At 47.2% G+C, this 18,324-nt stretch overlaps 2 protein-coding genes across 3 annotated transcripts in view; both read right to left on the bottom strand.

Moving 5' to 3' along the window:
- Positions 1–18,324, bottom strand: part of LOC139048582 (uncharacterized) — a 303,847-nt gene that overhangs the window by 31,051 nt on the left and 254,472 nt on the right. The gene's annotated exons all lie outside the window — the stretch shown is intronic.
- LOC135907477 (basic helix-loop-helix transcription factor amos-like) lies at positions 10,629–12,704 on the bottom strand. Its single transcript, XM_065439171.1, has one exon. It carries the CDS (start codon positions 12,525–12,527, stop codon positions 11,880–11,882), a length of 648 nt encoding a protein of 215 aa, XP_065295243.1. The 5' UTR covers positions 12,528–12,704; the 3' UTR covers positions 10,629–11,879.

Genomic DNA, 18,324 nt, shown 5'->3' with positions numbered 1-18,324 from the left:
ACTGAAGGCATCTCCTTTTTTCCAGTGCCATATTTAGATTTTTTTTTAGTGTGTGACGATATTTTCCACCCTAGTTTTTTTCCTGTAGACTTGGTGGGTGTGTCCCGCGTAATATTGTATTCTGCACGATACCGCACGCGCGACACGCCCATGAAGGGTGTCGGTTGTGACGTCTGTTCGTCGAGTATCCTGCGACTAATGCATTCTGTTCACTCATGAGTGGTACGAACTGGCTGCGAAAGTGCTAACAACGAACACTGTGCTGCGAACTCTCGGGCTATTGTCAAGATTAATAACATATCCACCACCGGCGACTACACGGTCAACGACCTATGTGCGCTCCCACTTTGATGGTAAATGCCTTCACTACTTCGCAATCGACAGGCAGTCCTGCTATGGCAGCGTGTTTTCCCGGCCGCCGGCCTCGCAAGACCCGCCGAACGCTTCTTCGTTACGCGAGCGGTGTTACGCGGCCTATATTGGATCTGGCGAGCCGCGACCTCCTACGATGCGATGACAGCCGGAGTGACAAGAGAGCTTCTCGGCAAGGATGGATTTGCAGAATTGACTCGGAAGCCTTTCTCGTCGCGTGGCGACGGCTCGAACGGCAGGCATTTTACATCGGCAAAGGCTCGTTCTCGTTTGCAGCCGCTGCATTTCACTTTTTTTGAGTTCCGACGGGCCGACACCTGACAGCTGTCAAGAGCGTGCAGGCCCTGGCCGCTCGCTGGTGCGCGCGTCTTTCCTCATCGCGTATAGCTTACAGCGACAAACACAGGGTGGCGCTGCCATTGTACTCTCGTACGTGTATGCGACACTCGCATGTTGAGTTGCTACTGTTAACGACCAAATCCGCGGGAACAAGAAAGGCTTAATGACAGCAGCATTCCGAGCAAGTTGGTTATCCATTACTCAAGTAATATTGCGCAACAAAAAAACTACGTGGACGTGAGGGAAGAAGACACACCAAGCGTTTGGTGTGTCTTCTTCTCTTACGTCCGTGTCGTTTTTTTTTGTTGTTGAGCAATATTACTTGAACAAGAAAGACGCATACCGTCCTAGTCGCGACTGCTAGCGTTCTATCATGCGCGCGGGATGGCGTGGGAGCGACGCCAGAAAAAAATGATTTAAAGAAATTAATCCCTTTATTTATTCTCAAGTGCAGTGTGGAAACGTATTCTAGGGAGAAAAAAAAACTAGTTTAAGCAGCTTGACTAGTCCACGGCCATAATGAGACTATTTTACAATGTATTGGAGTGATTGAACGAAAGTGGACGTAGGCAATTATTTTTGGTAACGCCATGCAAAGGTGACCTAAACACTCAGGCTTAGAACTAACTCAGAATACTCAGAATGAATAATAAGTAATTGATACACATAAAAAATGTGGACATTTGCTGCGGACTACGCGTATATGATAGTTGGCAATTGGGACACTATTGCCGCTTCTATAGTACACCACTCAAACATCGCTGCGGCTAAAGTTAATCTATATAGTACTTGGAACAGCAAGCACGTGTATGACTGGACCTTATAGGGTACGCTTATTAATCACTTAGGAAGTGAAACCTCTTGACTCCGGTGTAGCTTTTCAGAGCCTTTTTTTCTTTTAACTCTCATGTCACCGATGAAAGCGTTATCCAAGCACGTTTAGACATACTGCAATTGAGTTACTGTTGGTTACCCGCCGCGGCGAGTCACTGGCTATGGTGCTCTGTTGTCAAACGGCGGCTAAATAAAAACCTTGCATATGAAGCTATATATTTGGTCTATCTATAGACGTAGATGGCATATACAGACGTGTTCGATATGACCTGCAACACGGTGCCCGTCGGTACCCGTCGACAAGATTACATCGCTGTGCCAACGCATATACGAAACAGAACTATACACCCTTTCAATTATTCTTGTTTATTAGACCAATTTTTTGTGTGACGTAGACGCGTTGCAGTCTTGGAGGCCCTTAGACTACGGGCGCCGTGTTGCAGCTCATATTCAACGCGACAGTACCTTGCACACTCACGCACATTCACTTTTAATTACGCGTAAGGCTAATTAAATACTTGAGGCAACAGGTCAGAGAGATCATACATGTGGCCCATCGTGGGTTTCTCTGTGCAAGACGTGAAGAACCACTGAAAAAAGAAAAATCTTGTATGGTCACCTTGATGGGAGCGATTTAATCAAATGAGTCGTTGCGCTTCCATTTATTGATGCTACCTATAGGCTGGTCACTTCTACTTTCATATCGTTGCGCTGATTTACGCAGGAGACACACGGTATCCGATTCGGCGTCCGATCCGATGTGCGGGTGCAGCGCTGCATGTTCCGGCATACTAAGCTCCTGAATAAAACTTACGATATGCAGCATACCATGAGTCAGGATATATGCGACGCGAATCCGAACGAGCGAGCGTTACGTAAGCTCTGCCCAGATCCAGCACCCGAGCTTGTACGCTCGAGAGACCTGATATCCTAGTCGAGAAGTAGAAAATAGGCAACTTTGCACAACGCTGCTTCGCTTTACGCGAACATTTATGTCTGCGCGAGCGACAAAGCAATTCACAATGGCGCGCGCTCCACTGACGGCTTCGCTGACAGCTAGCGATAGAACCGATAAGCCTAGCTCGGCGGACGCCGCGGCCGACGGCGTTTGCGATACAGACTGAGCTCGTCGAACAGCTCTTATTTTAGAGCGCAGCTCGTAGACGCCCGTTCCTGCGGCGAGCGTCGGCGTTGTCCCTCCTGACCGAGCGAACGAGCGCAGTGAAGGACTAATGCGAACGCGGAGCGCAGCCGGAGATGAAATACGGCGATAGCGAGAGAGCGCGAGGAGGAAAGCGGAGGAGAGGGCGCAGCGGAACCATGAGGCGGAAGGCGGAGGAGGAGGGTATGGTGAAAGCTTGGGAATACGTAGTGTCGCGCAACACGGACTCTGCGGCGACGATGGCTACGAGATGGCGCCAGAGTAGCGCGCGTCGTCTGTTTACCGAAGCGCTGCATGAGAGGAGGTCTGTCTGCGGCGGCTGCTGTGAATCACGCCCAAGTGTCACCTACGCGCTGCGTCTCACGACCTCCCGATTAGCGAGGCCGCCGCGCCCTACTTCATTCCGTTTGGAAAGTGTCGCATGAGACCGATTCTCCCCGGTAGCCAATGTATCGCGAAATCAAAACACGTATATCGAGCTGCGCTCAAATTTCGCATTATGGAGTGTCGTAATCATTGGCAAATTTTAGCGAACACGATTAACACCTTATACTTATATCGCCCGTAATTAAATTAAATTAGTTTACTCAACGCCGTTGATGCGAAAGGCAAACGTGCAAGCCAAGCAAGCGGCCTCGCCCAGACGGTCGGTGTATTGTCTACCTGAGAAATGCTCTCGCATCGCGGCTCCCGATCTCGCCAGCACTAATGTAGTAGGCGCTGCTTTGCAGAATAGGCAGACGTTCGGGATAACTAGTGAACTGCTAAAACTACTTGGCGTCAGAAACGCATTGTAGTTGGCAAGAAAAAAGCAGAAAAGAAGCGGCCCCACACCGCCTATGTGGAGGGAACGTCTAAAAAAGGCACACGCCAGCCGCACTGACATTGGCTGCGTCAAAACTACGGAGCAATTGTCGGACATGTCGGACGATGACAAAATTTGGAGGACGCTTAAGCTTCGCCTTTAAGAGTGGAACGTGACAGCATTTAAAGATCCCTGACTGCTTCTCGCGTTTCCCGGCAACTGGAGCGTATGTAATCGTAATGTTTACCGGGAAATGCTGGCCGCGAACGCTATGCACGAAGGCGGGCTTTGTGGTAGAAACACGGCTTCTTGCGTGGGCCGCGAGGCAGCGGAGACGAGCGCCAGCTGGAGGTATATTGCAAGGAACCGGGTGCGCCGCTCCGTGGTCCCCGAGACAGCCATGGGAGCCGGCGTGCGCAAATGGCGGACGCCGCGGTCGGTCTGTGAATTGTGGAAACGCTGGAAAAGGGGTTTCTTTGAGTTTTCGCGTAACATAATTATGTTTTCTCGTATAGTCAAATTACAATCCGAAAGCTATCACGTCAGTAGGTTATGTGTATGTCGTGATTTTTCCACGTATTTTAGTTCGCGAAATTCAATTACTTTAGTAAATTCCTTGCATGACATGGGTGGCCTGGGTATGGATGGTTCGAGAGCGATGGTTATAACTGCCCCGGTTGTCCGATCCGGCCCCTTCGGTACGGCAAAACGCCTCGCTTCCGGCGGCCGTTGCGGCGCGTCGAAGGCCGTGCCGGACGCCGAATCGGACCGTGCGCTGGTCACGACGCGTCTTCGCGCATGCGTGCGCTCCCCTCTATGCAGCGGGAGGCTGCGTGGGAGCGGCAGTAGCAGGCGTGCGAAACCGGATTAGCGCCGCTCTGTCTTCGCCGTCGCGGACCGCGGTGCGGCAAATGAACCGTGCAGGTGCGTTACGGGCCCCGGTCCGACGCTAATCGACCTGCTAAGCACGTAAGCGTGCGCGTGGCCTCGCTCGTTCTGCTCGAGCAGCGAGCGGTTCATCTGCCTGGCGCGCGCACGGTGACCGTTGTGCGAGGTCGTGCAGCCCTTCCCACGGGCCACGCGAGTCAACCTTCGGCTGACCGCGTCGTGTGCATTGCGATCGTGGCCTCCGTGTGAATGCTGTCCCTCTAATGTTTCCCAGCCTTTTCTATCTCCAGTTGCATGTCCCCACGGGCTCACTTCCTCTTTTTCACATTTTTTAGTTCTCAAGAGGTTTAATAGGGGGCGACCCTAATGGATCACGCATGCAGGATTCGAAAATGCAACGAATGCTTGCCTGCTCCGTTTGGGGGCGGTTGTCATCGGCACTTTCAGTAGTGTGCCTGTTTTGCAGTGGTACAGATAGGCTGCAAAAACACAAACAAACAAACGAACAAAAAGCAATCAACGTAGTTCGATATTGAGATCATTTGGCGGAAGCACGACAAGCGGTTCCAGTACACAGCTTCAACAAGCGCGTTCCCCATACTCCAAAAAGCTGGTGGCGTTGAGCATATCCTGGCAGTGAAGGTCTGTTCTTTAAAGAAACAAGTAAAGTCAGGCTTCGTTTAGCTGTGCTTAGTTCGACGCTGCTGTTGGTACTTACAGTAACGTAACCATTTGTTTCACTTCCTGCGTGCGTGCGCACCGTAACAAAATCAGGCGGGAGGCGGCTAGTGCATTTATGGCATCAAAGGCCGCTATCACATTGGGATGTTGATGTTTTCAGCAGACACCAAATCACACTAATTTCTTTCGATGTAGGCTACCGCAACACTACGCCAGTCCAATTGCTGGATTGTGATTGTTGTCGATAAAGTAGTAGGAACCACGGTAGAGAAGATTTGTACAAGACTCAATTCTCGTTTAAATACATTTATTTTTCGCGTTTACGCCACAGTAATGCAAGTACAATCAAACCAGTGCGTCTCATTTGGTTTTCTCAAATCAAAAACCTGGAATCGAAGCAGTGAACGAAGCGACGGCGCGAAGATAATGATTTATACATAAAGATAAGTGCTACTAGACTCCTCCACACAACACAAAACAGCGCACACTTTGTACAAAGGTGTAACTACAACATGGAAAGAGCATTGTTAATGAAAAAAATGGAGAAGTTTTCAAACAGTCCAAATCCCATGCTATGCGGAGACTGAAAGTCAGGTCATACAGACAAGGAAGATAACAGCTTACACAATAGAAAAGGCATGATGGGTTTTAACAAGTGATGCCATAGATGAATAGGCAACAATAAAATAGCACTTTTTAGCTGTATGTTTCATTTCTGCCTGCGCTCGCAACATTTTTATCGAAAGCGCTCAACGAACAAATACAAAAACTTGAAATGCTACATCTATACGTTCCATGAACTATACAAAAGTAGGCTAACATTGACGTTCCTTAAACGGTGTCTGCCTTCAGCAGCCGATTTGCACCCAGAAATAACTTTGCCCTTGGCCTAGAGCAAGTCTGAGCAGATTCCTCACCCGCATATGTATTCGCTGTATGGCGTTTGGAAAGAACAGCCACTTTGAGAACAACCCATCACATTGTACTTGCATTCAATAAGGCGCTCTTTGACCAGGAGATTACCGCAAGCTGCGACCAGTTTCGCAAAGGGGAAGACCATCGACTATTGTAAGCAGTTCAAGGACGCCGAATTCTTCCTTAGTGGCGCATAAATAGCTTTTGAATCTCCCCCTACAGAGTTGCAAGTCAAGAGCCTTTGCAGGCATTATTTTTATTTTACTTTCCTGGCCTCCAAACAAGCGATGCGCTGAAAACCGCCGAGATCGATTAAGCAGTGGCTTTTATTCCTCCCGACTGTAAATGCAAGTGATATATATATATATATATATATATATATATATATATATATATATATATATATATATATATATATATATATATATATATATATATATAGGGAGGGAGAGAGAGAGAAACTAATGCGAAATTGAATTGAATTGAATTCATATCAGAAATACAAGAGAAAAGAAGCAGAAGCTACAGGGCGTATGACCTGACGAAGGTTTCTGCTCCTACAACAATAGAGCACGCAGGCCGTACGCAGCACACAAATAGCGCAGACACGCTGAAATCAACACGAGTCTCGCGATACATTATATTATTTTCGTGAAAAAAAAACGAAAAAGAACATGTCTAAAAAAATACAAAAATCCTACACAAATGCTTTCAAATTCCCGGTTTCGTCTGAATGCGGCTGCTTTTCGTGGGCCGACACAGGGTAGCCAGCCGACACTTACACTGCCTAATCTCCCGGTTTTCGTTTTTTGTTTTTTCTACTCTCCTCTCTGTTCCTGAAAGGTGCATTGTTAGTTTCGTTTACGGACAGACTGCGCCAAGTCTCAACGACCTGTTATTGCTACATGACCAACCGGCTTTCTCTCAATAAAAAGTTATCTTTCTTTATCAAAAAGTAAAGTCGAAGCTCGATTTCGAAGCTAATATATTTGTATTGTTAAAAACTGCCAGAATCCTCCATTCTTTTTTATTTCGTTTTCAGTTTCCCTGTTTCGTCAACAAATACAAACTAGATAAGATCGCTTTGCTTCAGTGCTGACAATCGTCTAGTGCATCTGTGGTATCTATATATGTATAGGTTATGTGGTCCCGCATAAGACATTATCTCTTCTTTCTCAACGCTGAACTGTACAGGCGCGAAGTCAGGGAGACAGTGTGTGCAAGAGTTTTGACGATGAGAGGAAACCATTGATAGAAGAGCAGCTCGTCGGCGGCGCCAAACATTCATCCCTGACCTCTTAGTCGACGAGCGCATTCTATAGACAGGGCAGCTTTCCATTTCTTTTTTTCGTTCTTTTTTCCTCGCCCTAATACGCCCCATGCTCGACGGAACAATGCGGAAGACGCGGCGCAGTGGACCCGCGCTTTTATGCTCTTAAAGAGTGAGCTTGTACGGGCGCAGGCGCCACGCCTTCAGCAATGCACGTGATGGGACTCTGCTTTTTCTCGCGTGATTGACGCGTGACGCTTGTGTGAAGGGGCGCGGACAGCAAATGCACGGTGTTTTTGATGCGGGTGTTTTATCGGCACCGCCCCTTGTTAGCGCGTTGCGGTTCGTGCGGGCCACGGGCCAGGCGTGTGTGAAGCGGGGTCGACCCGGAGCACTTTGCGGTCATTACCTGCAGGCCGTGCGTTCGGTTCCTCCGTATACCGTTGCTCATCGAGCCAGTGATGGTGTGGAGGTTGGGCGCTTTCTGTGGAACGCATCATCCGCGATGTCTTCGCTATATAAGAGCTGTCAAGCTCGCCCTTCATAGTCACTTACGCGAGAAATTTCCGCCCTCGGGTACTGCGGTTGAATGCCTTGAACAGTTTGAGTGGCGCTAGCAGGCGCTCAGCTGCCGTTACATTCAATCGAAGCACGGTGCGCAGAGCGCATGCGCGTCTTTGATAATGACGCGGCATGTTAACGTTGTCGGATGGTAGGCTGCAGTAGAACGCTTTGCGGTGACTGCTTTCTTGTGTGTGTGCGTGTGCGCGCGTGTGAGTGTTTGTGTGTGGCTTCCGTAGCACCCCATGTACATTCACATCCGCGTCTTTGAAATGTGAAAAAAGAAATACTGTAAGTAGACTAAAGGCTAAAAGAAACGTTAGGACGGATCTGCTGACCGGTCCGCCAGCCGAAACTAAGGCAGCTGGCAACGGCAGTGTGTTCCACTGTTGGAGATGACGTGCGCTGCTTTTAACAGCACCAGCACAACAACGACATTTGTCCCATACTGTGCCCGTGGGACACAGGGACTAGACTGTACCCCCAAGCAGTGCAGTGGTTACAGTTCCCGAAACTCACTTATAGCAGAAACACTAAGCAAATGTCATAGGTTGTGACATGATCACCGAGTTCGTCGTGACACATAACCAAACCCAGGGATACTGAAGCAAGAACGCGACGATACTCAGAATGATCTGTCTGACACTATTGCTTCGGTCTTCATGTGTTTTAAGTGTGCGGCGAAAACTTTCTCAATAATTCCATACCAAAAAACACTCAGATGACCTCCATCGTATAACATTTGTTGCCAATGCATCAGATTGAAACATGCTTGCTTGTAAATACTATAAATAGCTGCAGACGCTCAGCGAGCTTATACATGCAAAGCAAAGAATCAGAAAGAAATATATATGTATACAGTGCTGGAGGCACGTAATAATTTCACGTCTGCACGCACACGAAAGTGGGGATAAATATTAAAATCAGTGTACTTGCAGCTCAAACACGCTTTCACAGACGCATTTACGCACGGACAAGCAAATACAGATGTATATAGAGGGTGCGCCAACTATCATGCACAAAGATTTAAAAGTAAGCAAATGCCACGTATAGCTGGACAAAACCAAGGTAATGTTGTTTGACTGGAGATAATGAGGTTTTTTTTTCATTCCGCCTAATTACTTAAGTAGTCTTAATTAATAAACTTCTGTTGCTCAACACGTGCTACATACAAGTGTTTTTCCAAGCATGACAGAAGCCCGCGAACACACGAAAAATTGCCGTGCGACTGACCGCTTGAGGCACTTAGCACGTATTCGCGGGCGTCTCTCAAGCTCGGAAAAACACGTTTATGTAGCCCGTAATAGCAACAGAAAGCTGTATCTGGAGTTTTTCATGTTGCTCTACAATTTTCTCATTTACACTTTTCATTTAATTATAACATTTGAGAGCTTGATTAATTAATTAAGACTACTTATGTAATTAGGCGGAATGAAACAAATAATCTCAGTATCTCCAAGCGACGTCAAACAACATTACCTTGGTTCTGTCCAGCTATGTGGCATTTGCATATTTTAAAATCTTGGTGCAGGATAGTTGGGACGCCTTGTATACAAGCAACCTCGCCAGCACCTATGTACTGGTATTACAATCAAAGATGCACGAATGCCCCCTTTTAACCAATGTTCCTTACGAGGTTTGACGTTTGCTGTATATATGCCCGCCCAGCTAATGTTAGTCAAGCTGTTCAACGAAAAAAAAAAACGACTTAAAAAACACGATATGAGACACGATCTTAAGACCTTCGATGTACGGTCGTCACACCACTGACGACCAAATACCGTGGATTTTATAGTTGTGTCTTGCGCCATGTTTTTGAAATATTTCTTTTATTTTTCCCTGAACAGCGTGGCTAACGTTAGCTGGGGCGCCCAGTATATGTGAGATGAGATATTTACATGGGGATTTACGCAATGGCGCGGTGAATTCAGCCAACGTTATGAAATTCTGTCAATGAAAAAATTCGCGCGACAACTCGCTACAATGAAATGAGCGCACGGCGATATTATAGCAAAACAATGTCATAGTATTCTAATGGGCAAGGGTGCAGCAACAAATTTTCCCTTAACTTTTCTTGCATAATTTATCTTGCTTCGGAAAAAAAATAGATATCGCAGTGATATGGTAAAAAATATGCTTCCAGAAATCACTCTCTCGCTATCCTCTCAAAAGTTATCTTAGTTTATAGACTCATTCTGCCTCTCGTGGTCCATCGCTGACTTTTCCTATTGAATTGTAGATACTACTGATAAGTAATGTAAGGCATAAAAAATTTCTCGAGAAGCAAAATTCAGCACGCCTGTCTGAAGCCCTCGATAGAAAAACAAGTTGGGATGGTAGGTTACCATGCCGTTCAAGCGTGTTTGTAGAAAGTGAAGAACATCTATTGAGGCTGCATGGACAAATACAAGCGTTCGTACTTGTGCACAAATATGATTCCCTTGTAACGTCAAATTCCTATTTTATGCAACTTAATTTCGGATGGCTCGGTGGCCTCGCGTTACTCCGCTGCAGTTTTTGTCTCCAGCCAATGGCGCTTCAATACCACGGTTTCCCTTAAGCATGCCGTATGTGAGGAAGGCTTAGGCACATTGAGTACCGCGTCTGACTCAACCAGTACAACTTCAAGTAAATATACGCACCATATATTACTATGTAGATTACATACATATCCTCTTCATAACGCCTGTATGTTTGTTTCAAGCGCATTTCCACGACTTCGCAAGGTCTACACAGAAGGTGCAATGACTAGACAAGACTTATATAGTGTATAACTGATTTTTTTTATTTCCAACTTCGTAAATGTGTATAAGGCACAAAAGGATAAGAGGGCGAACTATTTTACAACAGTAACATGCAAATGCCACGCGACGTCAAAATAGGCTGCAATTCGAAGGCAGTGTGAAACTTTAGACAGCGCTGTGGCATAAAACAACGCTTTGGCACTAAGAGGTTGACACAAAACACACAAAGCTTGAGCAAAGTCTGTACCTTTATCTATGGCACATTTTGCGTGCACCTTCGGCACTGTAAAGAATCTCCATAGGTATCATCTAAGATGGGAATGCCTCGTAAAACCTTATAGAACCGCAAGTATAGGGACTAGTATGATGCGCTCAGAATTTGAAAACACTGAGCAGCTCTATGGTTCTCCACTTGGCAGTTCTGACCGGGCGTAACCGGACAATACGACATAATGAAGTCTGCAATATACAATGCCACTCGGAAGCATTAACAACAATATCAACAAACGCATGTAGATGAGAGGATTTAGACGGAACAAATGAAAAAAAAAATACTGGAAATCTTGGCTGTATGAGAACTAACACAACGCAAGGCAAATGAATAAGCGATTGAGATTTGGAAATATTGGAATGCAAGAATACATTTTGTAAGCTTCAGAACAAGTGAATAATACTATCCGTTTCATAAATCCCTGACATAATAAATTTTGGCCTTGTTGCGGAGGTAGCTGTGGTATTTTGGAATGTTGGCATAGTGGCACATACGCTGAGCGCTTGAGTATTATCTGATCTGATATAATTATGGACATTGACGAAGCTACTTACTTCCCGTAAACATTAAGAGCTTTTCCTGCAGGTGCTCAGACAGTAGTGCAATATATCAGCGCATGGCTACGTGCAAAACAAGTAAAAAGGCACTGGGGCGTGTAATACATACGCGGCATGCCACATTCTTCCTTTTGACTGTGGTTGAGTTCGCTCATCAACACACCTCTGTGTATATAAAACACGACGCTACTCAATTTAACAATACTGATAAGAGCAGAGGCTGACACCAGTCACGTGAACAGAAAAAAGTCTTTCAAGTCCCACATGCAAAGGCGTGATGTCGCCGAAGACGGCAGTCAGTTCGCAACAAATTGTTCCGAGTCCTTTCATGACCGCATACCTTTTCCAGCATGCCCAGGCCAGAAACTCCTGCGCACATGTGTGTTTGCACCATGTGCGCAGCAGCTACATTGGCACTTTCAATAACAGAGAGGAGTGGATACCGTGGAAATGTCAGGTGCACGGCCTGGATGAGCGAAGTCACTGTCTGAGGAGCAGTTCGCTGAGTGCATTGATGTAGCTCTGCGCCATCTGGAGCGTTTCGAATTTGGAGAGTTTTCGGTCGTTTCCCAGTGACGGCACCACCTCCCTTAACCTGTCGAAAGCAACGTTCAGCGAGTGCATTCGGCGTCGTTCTCGAGCGTTGGCGGCCAGCCGCCTCTTTTTGAGGACAACCGGGGGCGGCGGAGCCTTGTCCGAGGGTTTTCTTTTGCTGCTGGACCCTTTCCCGAAGGGCGAAGTGCTATTGCAGTCTTGAGAGGAATACTCGCTCCCATTCTCAGCATCCGAGTCGAATTCGTCAGACTCGCCTTCGTCCCTTGTGGGCCCCCGGAACGGCAGCACGGAGTCCAGGTGTGCGCCGACTCCAGCCCGAGAGACTGGACAGAGCTCGGTGAGGCTCGCGGGGCTCTCGGAGTCGGGCGAGCAGGGTGGCAAAGTCGCTGGGCTTGACGCCGGTGTTGGGCATCCGTCTGACAGAGGCACCCCATACGATAAAGGCTTCATCTGTTCGTGTTGGTGGTGCAGCGATGTGTAGCACGTGAAGTCGTGGTGCTGCTGCTGCTCAAGAAGGGCCATGTCTGTGAGGCAGTTGACAGCCATGGCCAGGGCCGCACTAGCAGCGTTCATTGCAGTGCTACAGGGAAGAGCGCTGATCGGAGCACGTTGCGGCGTAGCCCGGCCGTCCAAAGTGCTGCATTCAAACTGGCCCGCTCAGAGCAGCGAGATGCAAGGGACTGGGTGAGGAGTGCCTGGTTCACGACTGGGCCGGCGGGTCTCTGGAGCAAGGAGGCGGCTCGGCTTGGCCTTGGCTGTTACGGGCCGGTTCTCTCCGGCAAGGTAGCGCCGCGTGGCGGTGAATGCTGCACTCCGGGGCGATTGTCGGAGCGCTTCTGGCTGGGAGCCGCTTGGCTTCTGGTGTGTCTGGCAGCGGGACCCGAGGAAGTCTTTGCCTCCGGGGGCGCCGGCAGGAGCATCCCCCTCGGGGGAGGAGAACTGCCACAGCGACCAATGAACGGGAGGCGTCTGCCGACCAGGTTCCGTTCTTGCTTTTGTTTCTTGGCGCGCAGCCCTCGGCTGCCCTTGCCCGGATGCACCCCACCTCCCATTCCCTCTCGTCTCAGAACCGTTCTTTTTCCCCTCTTGGTCTTAGCTACCTGAACGGTTGTGGCACACCCGGGAGCTGTCTCTCAACTTTCTTCGCGTGGTTTCCTCTTCAATGATGGGAGAGGGCCAGGAGAGTGGTGGTGGATGCGGCTACCGTTCAGGAGTAAGGGTGCTGCTTTTCTCTCTCGCTTGTTGTCGTCCGCTGGCGGCTTGCGCGTGATTAAGCCTGTGTGCGGGTTCCGTTAGAAAAAACAGCAAAAGAAAGCGAATAGGTGCGTGCGAATTCCCTCTCCCGCGTCTAGTGGGAGCCCAGGGTGCCCGTCTGTCGCCCCGCAGAAAGGCCGGCAGCGGCGCGAGATGCGCCTGGCAGATCTCTCCTCTGCAGCGCATGCTGCTTGCGAGCCTGCGTTCCAGGCATGGGGTGCGTGCTGCGCACTCGGTTGACCGGAAGGGAGGTCTGCTTTTGGGGAGAACAGAGGAAAGGCTTCTGCCGCGTGCGTCTTGTCAGGGTGTTGACTTTCACGGGGCAAGCGGCAGTTAGCGGAAAGTTGCCGACCAGGCTCACGGTTCGTCTGTTTTTTGAGTGAAGTCTGCAGGCATGCTCGCACAGCGTGTGCATGAAAAACGTTGCGACGTTTCAGTCGCTGTTGATTTTCGAGCCGCTGGCCTGATGGAACTGGGGAGATGTGCGAGCGCGCGTATTACCGCTGACCTAAGCGCGTTCGCTTTCTCGTGGCGCCAATCTGCATTAAATCCCTAGGGACTGAGGTTGCAATGAATGCATTAGATGTAAATGTATTAAATATTGTAAGCCTCAGCGATTTCTCTCGTCAGTTGGCTCAATTAACGCGAGCCAATTGACAAGAAAAATCGCTGAGCCTTACAATATAAAGATTAGGGACAAGGCATGTATCAGCGAACTGTCTATCGCTCTTCATGACAAGGAACTGCGTTACCTTTGTTACTTTTGATTATGCGTCAGTTGTTCACAGTTGCCTTGATGTATCTCTGTCTCCTACATGTCATGGTTGTTGAATTGTCACTTATGTTAGACATATCTCCAATAAAACATCAGTTGAGAGTCAGCGTCGTGTCGGCGTTTTTACCTTCCTTTTGTCCGTGTGTGTCCTGTGTTGCACTGTTACGAACCTTACAATGAATCCTAACAAACTGGCCCAAATAGGCGCCTTGATGCAGCCTAAACGAGGGAACGTTTTGGGCTGTTTACCGTGTCGTCGCGTATTCTCTAGAGGTACGCTTCGCGCTTTTGTTTTTCTTGTTTTTCAACCTGAGTGGCAGCCGTGAAGGCTGATTAAATATACTTCGTGATCAACGGTAACTGCCTGCGCATGCCCAATGATTTGCACTTCGTATACGAGATTTCGGAAAGTACTGTGCCGATACGTCACAAAAATTTGGGACTTAGAAGAGAGACCAACCTTTCTGCAATCGCAAAAAAAAATAATAATAATGACTGCTCACAGCCGTAACATTGTCCTAGCCATAACAACATTGTCTTAGCCATTCTATTACGTTTGCCGCTCCGACAGCGGGAATGCTTTGCTATGCTATTAGTAACGTAGATCTGTCAGATGTAGCGTATAGGCTTCGGGCCTGACGTGTGAACGTATCGCATTATTTGCTCACTTCCTCTTAGTGCTTATTTCACGTATGGCTGTCTGAAACCCTTCGCGTAAAATCTCATCAGTTTCGCAACGACATATATTCGATATTTCTCGTTTCCCCTTACTTATTCATGTTTCATATCAAACGGCTATTATTTATCATTCACTTGTTTCAAAACAGCGATGCGACACTTTATGTTCGTGTGCCTTGGATGCAATGTCATCCTTTAATTAGTCACGACCTCTAAGTTGTCCCTATGATCTTCATCTGTAAAAAAAACACACAAACAAACAAACATACAATCAAACCAAAAACCCGTAGACGCCACGAACAAAGGGCATGGGCGTGCTCTTGTTGCCTGTCTCTGCCTGCGTTGTTATCCGCCCTCTCGTATATATTCTCAGTGTGGGGCAATGCTTCCGGGAAAGTCTCGGTCGATGATAGGTCACATTGTTGAGGCGTCCATCTGTCATCTTTTGAGTGACTTTTTACAACAGCGATGCTCGTTTTGTGGCTGCGGGAGATCCCAGAAAAAAAAAAAAGAACATTGCCTTAAGGTTGAATAAACGCCTGAAGCTAACACAATTCATATGTTCGCCTTTAATCTCCCCGTGATGAGGGGCACCTTACTAGTATTGTATCTGGAGGGTATTTTCTTGCTTTCCATGCTTCCACATCTATTCGTCGTTGTTGGGTTTGTGATTTTAGGGGGGGGGGGGGTAAGAAGGCACCGGTAGCGCATTCTTCTCGTTTCTGGGGACCACAAAATGCACAACGGCGAAATGCGCTTTCTTTCTTTTTATTATTTTGGTCAAAGGAAAGAGGAGAAATAAATCATTCGCGTCTCGGGTGCGTTTACTCCAAGCCCCCGCCCCCCAATAGACGCGGACGTATACTCGAGACGCTGAACTCACCTCTGATGGAAGGACTTGCGCGCGGCAATTCCATATTTCTTTTTTTAAATTTGTTTGCCGTCCCTGATTCACATTTCCGTCTTTCGGCTCACCTCAGGAGTGCGTATTCAGCTCTGCTCTCATTGTGTTGAGAAAGACAGATAGGGGGATAGAGCTTACAGGAATAAAGGAAGTCAGACGCTATTTCGACGAAACGTGGGTTACCGTTGTCGAGTTCATTTTCTGTATGATGTTCGGCTACACTCGGAGCCCACTCCATTCTAGTCGTAGGCATTTTGAACGCTAAAAGGGAAAGTGGAGCACAAGCTTTAGGTTCAAACCAAAAAACTGAAAAAGGCGACGATGCGTTTATCGATCATCTGTTACATTCATGCGCGGTATCCAATTTTCGTGCCCTAAACAACATTTTGAAAAAATGGGTCATTGAATCTCAGCTTTCATGGTGCATGGCATGCACTGTCAGGTACTTGTTCTGTAACATGTTAGCTATGCTAACACCATTATGAAAACACGTACGCCGCAGTTGGTGTCATCATGCCACAGGTGGGCTCTTATGTTACACAGCGTAAAACGTTTAGAAAAAAACTTTTTTTTTTTTACTTCAGTACTCTTTCTATAGCCGGTAATGCAGTGAGCAGCGCGTTTTGTTTCCTGTTTTGCTTGCGGGTTCAAGCGCATCTGACAGAAAACTGCAATCATCAATTCGTGAGCGAGCGCGTGAACGAGTCGATGTACGTATACAGTGATACTAGTTGGAACACCCTTATTCAGGCACCTTACAGCGAACAAAGGAAGCCTAATGATACCCGATAGAGAGATGAAGAAAAGAAAGAGGAAAAGGTTAGCCTGACCGATGAGCAAGTGGTCCGCAAAGTAACTGGGGAGATAAAGAGAGACGAAGAGAATGCCTATAGGGTTCAACCAATTTGCATCATATGAACGGAAGGCATCGCCGTAGCGCCAAATATATAGCGCAGTTTTTTTTTAAGCACAGGAAGTGTGAGACTGCGCTTCCATCATTATGATTTCAGTAAAAGGTGGTGTGCCCAATTGGGCCGACGCATGTCAGACAGCCCGACGTTGCAGTTCGAAGCAGGAACAGTCGTGGAATACGTAGCTTAGTTATGCATCTCTTTCTGTACACCAGTTTAGTTATTATAGATATACGGTATTACCTGAAGAACGACAGGATATAGTATCGCAGCCAATTTAACAAACTCACATATGTTTAATGTTAAAAGCATCTATGCATTTTTCTTTCTATCGTTCACACAGTGGCCCTAAGCATCGTGCATTACCGGTATGACCACAGTATACCGCTGTGGTAACAACCCAGGGCAGTCGAGTGTTCTTGCTTGTGTTCAATCGTCAAATCACACAAGCTGTCTTTTATTAAATCATACGGGTAAAAAGACACTATGGCAGCCATTCATAACTGCTCTGCATGTGCCTCAAGGCTTTGTGAAGAGGCGGAAATGACTGGCGAGAGAAATAACAACGGTGAAATCAGTGATTGGATAAAATCCAGTAACGTGCATGGGCATTTGTTCATGGTGGTAACAAACAGCACCTCTAGCGGCAGCGACTGCAAAATACGCGCTCAAACGGCGTTCTTTTTTTCACGAATAACTACAACGACGCAGTCTATAAAACAAAATTTAGGCGGGAGACTGCATTGTATACTACTGGCTCAGTCACGCGTCACGCATGCAGCCGTATGAGTTATGCGGCCGAATTGTTTGCCCAAACACTTGCAAAGTTTGAACCATGAGATGTATATGACAAATATTTGAGCATGAAGCAGAAAGGAGCTGTTTGAGAAGAAAATATATACTTTGTGAAGTAAAATTTAGAAGCATGTAGACATATAGTTTGATGATTACACACATCCACAAACTCTTGCACAACCTTAAGAAACTACAGCACTCCGTGATAGCAAGCGCCCCACGAGCTGGGGAAGGGAGCCTTTGTAAGAAGACAGATCCGGCAATGGCGTAATATTTATGTGCAGAAGTGCATAGGAAGAAGTTCGTAAACTGCAGAGGCCGAGTTCACACAGATTTTCATTGGCCGCTCTACTTCGCTAATAATATACCTGGTCTCACGATTTTGTAGCAGCTGCTCTTGCGAACAGCTTGAACTTAAGAACTTTTCTCTATTGTGAATACTTGACCAGTGGCTGAATTCACTGAGCTGCACCCTTGGTACGCCTTTCGTTACGAAGTGTAGAATTCTTCCGCAAGTGTGGATATCCTGTCCACGCCAAGAAATGATGGCTCGCTAGGTGTCCGAATAGGTTTCAGTTACCTATTTCACCCGATTTTATTATCCTTGAATCATTGAATGACTCGTAGTTTGCGCATTATGGAGAAGCCTGAGACAAACTAACTGACAACGGTTCCAATTATGTAAGAAAGAAAATTAAGAAAAACCTCTACTGATCCCGATGACATGTGGGAATCGGTGATAAGCGCAGCTTATTTCGAGGTTTAAAGAAATGTTAAAAAATTTTGTAGACGTCACGCCAACGACGCAAATGTTTACGCAAAACGTCGCAAATGCAATGCAATTTTGTGCAAATCGCGAAGCCACTTAATAACGCGAATGGAGTGCAATGTTTATGCAGATATAACAAGACATGCAAGCGTAACAAAATGACATAAATGTTTCGCTGGAGCGGCGTTCCTATCAACGCGACACAAGTTACGTTTATTTGTCTGTCGTTGTTTTGTTATGTTCACCGCGCTCCTCGCTGCGCCTAGGTTGTGCGGTGTCCTAGG

This window comes from Dermacentor albipictus, chromosome 1, assembly GCF_038994185.2.
Source record: "Dermacentor albipictus isolate Rhodes 1998 colony chromosome 1, USDA_Dalb.pri_finalv2, whole genome shotgun sequence".
Classification (NCBI taxonomy): domain Eukaryota; kingdom Metazoa; phylum Arthropoda; class Arachnida; order Ixodida; family Ixodidae; genus Dermacentor; species Dermacentor albipictus.
The sequence above is the reverse complement of the archived record's forward strand: the minus strand, read 5'-3'. Positions and strand labels throughout refer to the sequence as shown.

Coding starts and splice junctions, on each gene's coding strand:
- LOC135907477 (XM_065439171.1), bottom strand. CDS start 12,527: ATGAACGCTGCTAGTGCGGCCCTGGCCATGGCTGTCAACTGCCTCACA.